Here is a 12,053-nt window from a genome sequence, read left to right on the forward strand (position 1 = left end):
CCCTCACTTGCCCTGGCTCAGGAGCCCAGAGGGCAGTCAGTTCATAGAGCAGGCAGTCCAACTTCAGTCATCTTCAGATGACTCTTCTTCTGCCTCTTTTAGCCACTGGATGAACCTCTGCAGCTATAAGGAAGTAGAGTGAAGAGCCACTGAGGGAGGGACAGAAAAACAGCTTGAACAATCAGTCCCGGGAACAAGCACCATGGAATCCAGAGCCAAGGGTCAGGGAACCAGATAACCACTGCAGTGAAAAGACAGCAGCCCCACTCACCTGTTGGCTCCTGCGCAACTGCCGGCCCTTGTCATTTGTATCCCTTTGGTTGAACCAATTCAGGATTGTTTCCTCAGCCAAGATGTCCAGCTGGTAGAAAGCCATCAGCACCTGTAGAAGGCCAGCAGAAGGTATCTCAGGGGTCTTAAAGATATAATGGCTAACAGGAAGAGGAGGCAAGATCTTAGCACCTCTCTGTAACCAGCTTCTCAGCTTCCTTCTACACAATGTGTAGCCTCCACCAAAATAGGTAAGAGTGAGCTGTTCACTCTGGTACTGGGGCAGGTATAACGTCCACAGCTACCACTGAGTAGTGCCTTGCACATTCCCAGGGCAACCTCTAAATGGCTGCCTAAAAGCCTGGCTCCAAGCTGTGCTATAACAGCGCTAAGCACAACAGGAGAAAGGTGGTTGGTGTGTTAACGTGGGTTCACGTTAGCCTCTGTTTTGTATTCATGGAGGTCCCCCAGGCTTTTTTCAAAGCAAATGCAGGACCATGGGGCTTAAGGTGGTATTCACCTTGCCCATGGAAGTACCAAGAGCTTCATGTTCCAGGAAGAAGTCCTCGATGGCTGCCAATGCTTCCAAATGGTCAGCTGCACGCTTTATGTAGTTCCTAAAAACAGGGCTCCAGGCCTTGAGCAACTATGAAATAAAGAAGGGAGTTGCATCCTGAGCATTCACCTAAACTGGGACAGCAAAAAAGATCAATATTGATAACATGGGTCTTTCATGACATGGAAAGACAAGAGGGAGATGATATAGAGCCTGCGGAATCACGTCAGAGGGACTTGGAAGTTGCTGGCAGTAAAGGTTCAGGAAAAAGAAATTACCCAGGGAAGATGAAAGGGGGTCAGATGCTGCAAACTATTCCCCACTCAAAGGCTAATCTTGTTATGGGTCAAATCATTTTCAGAATCATAAAATCTAGGTCTGTTCTGAGTAACAGTTTAGTATCTTGGAGTCTCAAAGCCACTAAATATTGAACCTAATTTGATTCCTCTGGACCAGCCAAGGCTGTTCTAGAAATCAATGAGCTTCCAGAGATAAGGGAAAAGGGACCACAAGTAACACCTATCCCACAAGACTTCTACTCATGATTTCCTTTAAAGTTAAGCAAGCAAGGATGTGCATCTACCTCCACCCAATCCCCTGTACCCAGCCCCAATCTTTGCTCACAGGAAGCAGCAGGGCACAGTAGCGGCTTGGGTCGACTGGGGAATCCACTTGTTGCAGGGGGAACTCCAGGACCACGTGGCTCAGTACCTGCATCACTTCCTTTAGGCTTATGTTGTAGGCGTACCTGTGGGAAGACTGAGGTGACACCAGGGCCGGTTCACTGGCCCTTGTAGCTCGTTGCAGAACTGCGACTTTGCAGGACACATTGGGAAAGGAAGTCAGATGGAACAACATGGAAGGGGAAGATTTTAGTTGAGGGGAGTCTGCTGAGGCTAGACCTAATGCTCTCCTTGCTCTAAATGCTTCTGGCTTTGTCCATTTGGGATGTTGATGGGAATAAGTTCCTATTTGGGGAAGAAGTAGGAAAAGAACCTCTACCTGTCTGAGGTTACCCCAAAGAGAAGAGAATAAGGAGGGCCTGCTCTTACTTGAGAGAGTTGATCTCTAGAACCAGATTGTCACAAGAAATATTCTCCTCCTTGCCCCGCTGTAGTGTTCCTAGGACTTCATTCTGGAATACTAAAATCAAAGCAAAGATTAAGTTCAGGGGCCAACATCACTCAGAATGCCTGAAGTCATGTAGTTATGACTTTACACACCAAACCCTTCCCAGGAGAAACACAAATGGTTAGCTAATTAATCCATACAAGGAATAAACGGAAGGTTTTCTCTTTTTGTCCTAGGACACTGCTTCCTTGATCTCTCACCTTTGATGTCATCCATTTGGGGGGAGCCTGCTCGGCTGTCTAGCTCCTCAGAATCCATACTTCGTTCACTTTCAGTTTCACTCTCTTCTTCCATGTTGATTTTGAGCCCTGAGAATCCAGAAAGGGTGAGAAAAAGAAAAATAAGAGCCTTTGATAGAAAACATTATACCTGTCCTGTCTGTATAAAGTAAAAAACAGGGGGCCTCCCTGGTGGCTTAAGGGGTTAAGCACCACACTATGAAGCAATTCACAGCCTCTGTAGCAGGAGTTCGATCCTGGCTGGCCAGGGAGCAACCCACATGGCGCAGCAGACCTCTCCCGACTCGCCCACTGCTCTCCTCAGCAATGTATTTCAGTCAGTCTGCCTGTTTTGTTCCCCACTGTCTCTGGTGAATCCTCTCAACCCCTGCATCTCTGGCCTGTACCCAAGCTCTTGTAAGCATAAATAAATAAGTCTTGAAAAAAAAAAAAGAACAATGTAGTTTTATTCTGAATTATCTACTGTCTTTCAAAATATTCTGATTTAACAGAAGAGAGGTAAGCAGGAATAAGGCCTAGCTCACCCCATAGATTCTGTCGTAGTTCCTCCTCTTCTTCCATGCTCATGTCTGCAGCTTTCCAGAGGTAGCCCTTGCCTGCAACTCCTACTTCTGCTGGATTGTAACCTGGAAAAGGCACTCATCTTTAGTAAAGGCCCAAAGAGGCATTGATCCCTCCAGGAGGAAACACTGGTTTTTCTATGGGGCAGAGATATACAGATGCCCCACACCTGCTGAGCCTCACACCTTTCAGCTTCACTTTCTCCTTTTCTTGGTCAGCCCCTGAATCGTCACTGAACTCGCCATCATCCTCATCTTCCTCTGCATCTGGAGGGTGCAAAGAGATCACCGAACCCTCAGGCAGCGTGATGTTTGGGCCCACTATCACCTAGGTGAGAAAAAATGGGTTGGCTAGGTTCATTAGAGTGTTGGGGTAAAGTACATTCTGACAATGAGAGTGACATTTTTTACTAGGCTAAAGAGAAGGTAAATGAAACCTCTGGATTTGGACTCTCAATTTGGGCTGAGTAATGGGTGGACATAAAGTCCCTTCTGGCTTGACATGACCATGACTCAGTTTGGGGAACAGGTCTCACCTGGGAAGTGAGGACACAGCGTGGATTCAGTGTAACTCTTTCCTTGACCTCAGCATTGTCACAGAGCAAAGACTGATGAATCTGTGCTCCAGTAGCCACTCGGACCCCCTGCCACAGGTAGGCCTGGTTCAGCACCACGTTATCACCTGGCTCAGGACAGAAAGGACTCCTGGTCATTCAGAGGTCAACTCTAGACCAGGGCTGTTCCTGGAGGACAGAGCTGACAGCAACACGGTTTCTACCCAATTCTAACAGCCCATCCCCAATTCACCAGAAAAATCCACTCCCTCTCTAAGCCCAGGTCTCAGACTAGATGTTGCTCAGCCTGAACATTCTTCATCAGGTTTACAATAATTACAGATTATCCAGCCTCCCTGGCGGTGCAAGGGGTTAAGCACCACACTATGAAGCAATCCTCAGCCTCTGCAGCACGAGTTCCATCCCCGGCCTGCCAGGGAGCAACCCACATGGTGCAGCACACCTCTCCTCACTCTCCTGCTGCTCCCCTTAGCAGTGTATTTCAGTGGATCTGCCTGTTCTGCTCCCCACTCTGTCTCTGGTGAATCCTCTCACCCCCCGCATCTCTGGCCTGTACCCCAGCTCTTGTATGCATAAATAAATAAATAAATCTTTAAAAAAAATTACAGATTATCTACAGGACTTAAGAATCTGGAACCTTCATGACTTAAGAACCAAGAACCTTGGGCCTCCCCTGGTGGCGCAGCGGTTGAGCGCAGGGCTGCGAGGCTGCCTGCACCCTCTGCAGTGCCGGTTCGTTCCTCCACCGCTGGTGAGGGTCCCACAAAAAAAAAAAAAAAAAAAAAAAAAAAAAAAAAACCGGAAAAACAAAACAAAACAAAACAAAAAAACCCAAGAACCTTCCCTTTGAACTTGAGAAACTTAGTAGAATCATATCCATGTCTACAAATAGAGCCAAATTATTCTACTTCTTATATATTTTAGAATTAACACCACAGTCCTACAACCAAAGAAGTTACCAAGAGGCAATACAGGCAGTTATGGTGAAGCAAACAAAGCACTGGGTTTACAGTCGTAATACAAGTCTTAGCACTGTCTTTTATTAGCTCTGACCTCTTTAAGCCTGTTTGCTTATCTATAAACTGGGGATAAATAATACCTACCTCACAGGTTTTTGTGAGGATTATTTGAAATGTATCCAAAAGCCCTTTGTAAACTGTAATGCACCAAACAGATGTTATTACTGCATGTTAATTATCTACTTAGTCCTGAGTGTGAATATAGGGCACTCTAGCATGTGAGGAGTCACCCAACAAGAAACTTGCAGGTCATAAATTAAAGTACCACTGTTTTAAAGTCCCTATCCCCTCCTTAATTAAGGTAGCCACTCTAGTTCCTTACTCTCAGGGACTATCCCTTTGTATCCTTTTCTGGAGACATTGGGAGCCCCTCAGGTTGTTGCTCCTAGGATGGCCGGCTTGACTTCCCCACCTGTGCTCACCAATGCGGCAGTCAGGGCCAATGACACTGTTGGTGATGGAGCAATTACTGCCAATGACAGTGCCAGAGCCCAGGAGCACATTTTCCTCCAGGATGCTGCCATGGCCTAGGCTGACCTCAGGCCCTCGGTAGATGTTATGCCGGGAATGAGTGCAGCTCTGGTTTGTGTGGTCAGTGAAGTTTGCCTCTGGTGTGAGAGGGTAGACCCATCGGCGGATGACATCAGCACAGACAGCAGCATACATGTGTAGGTTGGAGACTCGGGCACCATATTCCTTAGTTGTTACATGCATATGGATCTGGTTCCCTAGGATCTGAATGAAGAGAAGGAAAGAGAGGAGAACCAAGCAAGAAAGACAGGAAGAACACCCCCCAGGACAACTCTTTTCTAACCTTAAGTTCCCCTCTATTTCTCAGGGTCACAGCCAAATGACCTGAGACTTTTCCTGCTGTACAGCTTCTCCTTCCCTACCCTGGCTCTCTTTCTCTCCTAAGCGCAATAAAACACAAAAGGGGGCCAAAAGTTATCAGCATGAGATAAGATCATAGCCCTCTCCTAGAGAGGCAACGGGAGCTTTTTCTTACCTCCTCATTCACTAATAGGCCTCTCACAAAGTCATCTCGAGTTTGGTAGTCAAAGTTGTCTGTAAAGAGCTGAGCCACCTGTGGGAAGAGAGATGAGGGGCAAAAGTAAGAGCTATTCTTGGGAAGCAAAGTTAAGTCCCCAGAGGCCTATTAGAGCTGAAGTCAGCAGAACATGGGTCAGAATCCCAAGGTGGTTCCCAACCCAATGGGATATTGGAATCAAGATGACAACACTTACTTAATTTTAAACAGATCAATGAAAGAGGGAATAGAAATAAACACTGTCGTTCTAAGGGGGCAACAATATACCCTCAAGAATTCTACTCTTTGGATGTGCAGCACAGCCTGAAGAGCTTACCTGAGGAGAACAGATGCTGATATGACAATCCAGTAAATCATACCGAATCTCCACTCCATCTCCACTGCCCTGGAACAAGCTCTGTGAGGAGAAGTCACAAGGACTGTAACACCCATCCCTCTTGCTGAAGCCAGTCACTTTCCCACCTTAAGGACCTCAGATACCCACACACCAGAGGAAAAGAAAAGCGTCGAAGGCCTTGGGTCTTTTGGAAATGGAGAACCCGGTTTGTGGCACTATCTACAGCCACTACCACATTGTCCTCATGGCAACGAGTTGGGTGGCTGGGGGATGACTCCTTGAAGATCATTGTCATCACAGATACATTTTTTTCTAGCTTCCGCCTCAACCTATAGGAATTGAAGGGAGAGAGCTGCAAAAAACGAGTCCTAGGGCTCCGATGATCCCAAACCCTTGTCTTTACCATTTCCCATCCTGACCTGTGTTCCTCCAGGGCTCTGGTTATATTGATGTTTGAAATGACGTCCCCATACACCAGAAGGAAGTCAGAGCGCACCAAGGCCTTGGCATCAACATCACGAAGGACATCTCCCAGTGATCGATACAGTTCTGATGTGATTATTCGAACCACATTGAGGGATGTAGGACGGCACCATTTGGACTTCCTAAAGAAGGGGAGAGTGAGGAAACTGAGTAAATCAAGAATAAAGATCATGTACACCTTCCCTAATCCTCCCCCAACCCACTTCCTCATCTGACTCCCTCTTTGCAGCTTTTCTGGGTTCTTGCCAGCGTCCTCAACTTCAGAGAGATTTATGAACTATAATTAATGGTTTTGGCATCCTATGTCACCAGTCTTGTTTTATGGGTTAGAGAAACATGGGTATTTCCTCTCCAAACCTTGACTCCTGTCCCCAAATGTGGATTTGAACTAAAAATCCTGCTAAAGTTAGGGTATATAAAGTACCCTGGGGACACATTTTTCATGTACTTTTCTCCTTTGAAAGTCAAACCAAATTTATAACTATCTGAGAGAGACCAAGTTAATATTCTAGACTTTATTTTCTGAACTTCATAAATCCTGAGAGCCACTCTTTTTCAAGAGGATTTCACCAAACATGTTAAATGCTCACTATATGCTTGATACTAAGCTAGGAATGAGAAACACAAAAATGAGGAAAAACTCAATATTTAGAAGCTCAGTGAATGGACAAAGATGTAGCTCTTACAACTTCCAAATCAGAGTTATTAAATAAGGTAAAACCCTTGGGGAACAAACTGTGTGAGATTCAGAAAAAACTCAGATGCTATTCTTTAGTCTTTGTCATAGCTTCAGCTGCTCACCTCTAAAGAAGTGAGATAATCCCTTTAGACCTTATGATGCTACCTAAATGATACATTTCCCCCCCTCATAATTTCCCTTCATTTAGTGATTCTCATGCTAAAAAGCTGGGGAAAAAAATGGGCGAAACATGGAAAGAAAAGTTGCAAGGCCTTACTGTAAATGTTCTTTGATTTGAGCAGCCTTCCAGCAACAAAAGACAAAGGTTTCCTGTACACCTGTGGCAGTCAGAAATTCCAGAGTGTAGTCAATTAGTGCCACATTGGCTAGGGGTAAGAGGACCTGGAGGGTGAGCAATTAGAAAAAAAAAAAGAAATCTTGAATCCATGAGGGTCCTCTGCATATCATTCTCCACCACCAACAAAACTTTCATTCCTTTCTCAATATTTGCATAACACTACAGTTCTGCTTTATCGGTTCAATTTAAAAGTGACCAGGTTCCTGCCTTTGATGTTCATGGAATGCTTTAAGCATGGAAGTATAATATATGGCAATTTAGATAATAGTAAACATGGGATCTACTTGCTTAGCATCAGACACAGAGCTGCTGTAAGAACAGGACACCACTTCTGGCAAAGGATAACACTGGTAATCAATAGTATCTCCAGGATTTAAGGACCTCTAAGCCCCCTTTCCTTATAAAATTTCCTTTCTTGATCCCTAGGAGTCAGGGGCTAGCCATGCCCCAATCAGTTGTCCAAAATGAACACTGATTAAGCTTTGGGGGTGAGGAGTTAGGATCATTCCTAAATGCAATGGCAGTTCCTTCTCTTTGAACTGGGAGCTGCTAAGTGACCCAGCAACACCAGGACTAGCTCAGTCTAATTCCCCAGTGTTTTGACACTACAGGGGCTGCTGGCAACCAGTCACTAAATCGGTTCTGTTCTCCTTTTGACAGATGGAACTGGCTGTTTGTCATTAATACCTAGAATAAAAAATAGCACACCGCACGAGATTCAAAACAGCTGTTACTATGGCATCAGAACCGTCTGCTCTCCCCACCCCCTTTTTTGGCATACGACTTCTCTCTTGGAGGCGAAAGGAGATGATGTTCCTTTTCACCTAAACATGTTCTTTTATTTTGCATAAAGGCAGCGCAGCTTCCGTTGGGGGCATTAAATCTCGTGTGAAGCTTTCTCACCAGCACTGCTTCTACATTTAGTTGTCCACATGCCTCCTAAACCAGAGGTCGACAACGCCACAAGTGCCTCAATCTGCCCGCCACTCACTCAGCCAGGCAGTCATCGGCGTTTTAAACGCTTTCCTCCTAACTAGATAAACCCGAATTTCAGGGAAAGAGGAGAGACACAAGTACTTCCAGAGCACGCCTCCCTAGGCGGCCAAAAAGATAACTTGCTCCAGCCCCGCCAGCACCCGGCCCTGTCAGCTCGCGCGCGCGGCGCTCACCCGAGGTTGGTCCTTGGAGATGGGGAAGAAGCGGCGGTTGAAGCTATCGGCCACCAGCACCGCTTGGAGGGGCGGTGGCGGCTCCTCTTCCGCCCCCCTGGCTCCTCCGCCGCCGCCCCCGCCTCCCGGTCCGCTGCCGCTTCTTTTGCCAGCCCGACTCGTCGCCGCACCAGGCGGCGCTACTGCAGGGGCCGCCATCTTCTTCTCTCGGTCTACCACCACTTCCGCTCGGAAGCTGACACCGCACGCAGCAGGGGACAAAAAGGACCCAGCACTTGAAAGGCGAAGGACTAACCAAAGGAGGGAGGGAAGGAGCCGAAGTAGGAGGAGTGCGCATGCGCTCCCCCGGGGGGCGGGCGCTGAGGAATCTGAGCAGTGCAGGGTGCGACGGGGCGGGCTCCTATGACGTCATATTCGAGCTGTGCGTGTCGGAGGCGGTCGTTTGTGTATACTTGAGCCAGCCGAGGTTCTTGCGACTTGTGGTCGTTGCCAAAGGGCCAGATCCTTTCGCCATACGTAATCTTCCTCCCCCTGAGCGCATTAACATTGTAGTTCTAGATCTTCATTCTGAGTCGGCCTGATGTGCCCCTGCGCTAGGCGTCCCCTTCCCTCAGGGGACTCACAGTCTAGGCAAATACAGAAGGTGGTATTGTAGGGCGAGTAGTCGTTCGACTGAGCGCGATGCGATTGTGGGTCAGTGACAATACAAGCATTGTCTTGTGGAGTTTGTCACACATCTCTGAGAATTTATTCATTCGTCAATAAACGTTTCTTGAACTCTCAGAGAAGTGAAGTTCGCCCAGCTGGCAAGTGTTGGTGTTGCAATCCAGTCTCTATGATGCACAGTCATAAAGTTTTATAAAAATTGGTATTTTATTATGTCTTCATTTATTCACTCATTCACCCTATCAGTATTTATTGAAACCCTAGTTTGTCAATCAAATTGGGAATAGGGTGGATCCAACAATATCATAAAACTGACTGGAGTTAAGCAGCAAGATTTCCAGGCAGGGGCCTCCCCGGTGGCGGCGCAGCGGTTGAGCGCTGGGTTGCGAAGCTGCCTGCAGCCTCTGCAGTGCCGGTTTGATCCCCCCGCCGCTGGGCGAGAGTCCCACATGGCCCGCTGCTCCCCACAGCAGTGTACTTCGTCTGTCTGCCTGTTCTGCTCTCCGCTCTGGCTCTGGTGAATTCTCTCACCCTCCCGCGCTTCTGACTGTACCCAGTGCTTGTATAAATAAATAAATAAATCTTAAAAAAAAAAAAAAGATTTCCAGGCAGAAAGCAAAGGCCTGAGACTCCAGAGGTGAAGCACTGTTTGGAGAAGGAGATGGTGGCTGCAGAGAGTAAACCAGCTCTCGGGACCTAGCACAATCCAGGCGAAGCAGCATGGCTGTCACTTGGTAGAAATGAGCTTTCCAGGAAGACTCCCTGCACTTTTTTCAGAAGAATTGTCAGAATTCCACAATTCCCTGGATTCTTCAAAGTTCCTGGAGGATTTTTTTCTCACCCACCCAGGTGCCTTATACTGGGACTTGCAGTTAGAAAGGTTGATTTATTGTTTCCTCTTGGCAATTGCAGCTTAACTAACTGTCCTCAGAACTGAGGAATCTGTCTTTTCTTCCCTCTACCATTTAATGATAGAGCTGAGCGAAAACCATTTCTTAAGGATTTTGGAAAATTTAGCCTGGACAAGGAAAGGCAGAAGTTAACTCTGTAAAAATTTTCAATTAAATCAATGCACACTGTAAAGAAACGTGTTTTGGGCCTCCCTGGTGGCGTAGGGGTTGAGTCTCAGTGCTATTATTGCTAAGGCCTGAGTTTGATCCCTGGCCAGGGAGCTAACCCATATGACACAGTGACACAGTAGACCTTTCCTGTCTGCTTCCCTTAGCAGTGCATTTCAGTAGATTCAACTGTTCTGCTCCCCACTCTGTCTCTGATGAATTTTCTCACCACCTGCCAGCCCCCCCCCACGCCAGTTCTTCTATGCAAAAAGAATAAAAAGGAAAAGTGTTCTACTGTGTACAAATTCAGGAGCAGAAAGAGAAAAAAAATAATTAAATATTTAAATATGACTACTGATTTCTTCTTCCCCACAGTCCCATCCCCATACATACCTGCCAGGGGGTTCAGAGGTCTTGGTGGTGGGGGATATGGAAAATAGGTCCATTGGTAGAAAGGTGTTCTTTTTTAAAGATTGATTTATTTATGCACACAAGAACTACTGTACAGGCCAGTGGTAGGGGGGTGAGATGATTCACCAGAGACAGAGTGGGGAACAGAACAGGCAGAGGTACTGAAATACACCGCTGAGGGGAGCAGCGGGAGAGTCAGGAGAGATCTGCTGCACCATGTGGGTAGCTCCCTGGCCAGAGATCGAACTCGTGCTGCAGTGGCTGCAGATAGCTTCATAGGTTGTGTCTTAATCTCTTGTGCCACCAGGGTAGAAAGTTTTAAATGATTCCGGTGACCTGGGAATTGGGAAAGTTATGATAACTCTACTGAAGGCATTTGCGTGAATGACAAATACAGGTCTTACAATCCTGTAATCAGATAGCTGGACGGATATAATTTCAATGGATGGGGCTCAGGTAGAATTTTTCTCAACCTGTTGTTTTTGTGAGGATTAAATGAGATTATATATGAGAAGCCCTTAGAAGACCCTTGGGCACATATCATCAATGCAATTTAAGTTTTAGCTATTATGATGCTGCTGCTACACTTTTGTCTAAAACTTAATTTTTATTTTAAAAAATGATGGTTTTAATAAATCTTAGGAAATCCTTAAAATATAAATAAAAAATGGTGGAATGTGTCAAACCTAGCTATTTTCAGTGATTCCATAACACTCTGTAGTATTAATATACCTTTTCCCAAACATTTGATTAATAAATGTTCAGATTTTTTTTTGCTCTTTTCACTGTTGCAAATAATGTTGCAACAGGCATTCTCTTATTGATGTCTTTATAAATTTGCATTCATTTCTTAGAATTCATTCTCAAAGCAGAATGGCTGGTTCAAATTGGGTATTATACCCATGGGGACATGCTGTTAAACTCACCCAGGAAAGCCTGCTGAGATTTAATTGTCATGGCCATATTGCTTAATTGCTAACCACAGAAACTGTGCCATTCTGTCCTTATGAACATCTGTTCATATGTTAAAGAAGCATTTGTAGGGCCTCCCTGGTGGCACAAAGGGTTAAGCATTGCACTATGAAGCAACCCACAGCCTCCGCAGCATGAGTTCGATCCCCAACCGGCCAGGGAGAAACCCTCATGGTGCAGCAGACCTCTCCTGTCTCGCCCACTGCTCCCCTCAGCAGTGTATTTCAGTCAGTCTGCCTGTTCTGTTCCCCACTCTGTCCCTGGTGAATCCTCTCACCCCCTGCATCTCTGGCCTGTACCCCAGCTCTTGTATGCATAAATAAATAAATTAAAAATAAAGAAGCATTTGCATTACATCAACTGGCAGTTTTACCATTTGTATATCAATATATTAGCATTAAAGTTTCAAAATGAGTCTGAATGTCAGTCAGTCTAGAAAGTAAGTTCTGTGAAAATCTGGGCTTTCTGTCTTTTATTACTGTTCCCAGGTAACTGGAGGAGTACCCGATATGGGGTGGATGC

General features: G+C 46.1%; 1 protein-coding gene across 1 annotated transcript; it reads right to left on the reverse strand.

Annotated features, from left to right (window-relative positions):
• On the reverse strand, window positions 1–8,703 carry EIF2B5 (eukaryotic translation initiation factor 2B subunit epsilon). Its single transcript, XM_084232713.1, has 15 exons — window positions 8,425–8,703; window positions 7,175–7,299; window positions 5,887–6,340; window positions 5,715–5,795; window positions 5,357–5,434; window positions 4,773–5,085; window positions 3,293–3,438; window positions 2,943–3,084; window positions 2,721–2,822; window positions 2,158–2,265; window positions 1,879–1,969; window positions 1,451–1,574; window positions 791–916; window positions 272–382; window positions 1–123 (listed from the first exon to the last, which is right to left on the reverse strand). The coding sequence occupies exons 1-15, from the start codon at window positions 8,620–8,622 to the stop codon at window positions 64–66; spliced, it is 2,259 nt and encodes a 752-aa protein (XP_084088839.1). The 5' UTR covers window positions 8,623–8,703; the 3' UTR covers window positions 1–63.
• Between the last annotated feature and the right edge of the window lie 3,350 nt (window positions 8,704–12,053).

The sequence above is a fragment of the Talpa europaea genome, assembly GCF_964194135.1.
Source record: "Talpa europaea genome assembly, chromosome: 4".
In the NCBI taxonomy this organism is placed as follows: Eukaryota; Metazoa; Chordata; class Mammalia; order Eulipotyphla; family Talpidae; genus Talpa; species Talpa europaea.

Excerpts from the sequence above, each read along its gene's own strand:
- EIF2B5 (XM_084232713.1), bottom strand. The coding sequence starts at position 8,622 with ATGGCGGCCCCTGCAGTAGCGCCGCCTGGTGCGGCGACGAGTCGGGCT. Across the intron at positions 5,086-5,356 it reads GCCTATTAGTGAATGAGGAG|ATCCTAGGGAACCAGATCCA; the intron begins GTAAGAAAAAGC and ends CTCTTCATTCAG. Across the intron at positions 2,823-2,942 it reads GGAGAAAGTGAAGCTGAAAG|GTTACAATCCAGCAGAAGTA; the intron begins GTGTGAGGCTCA and ends TGCCTTTTCCAG.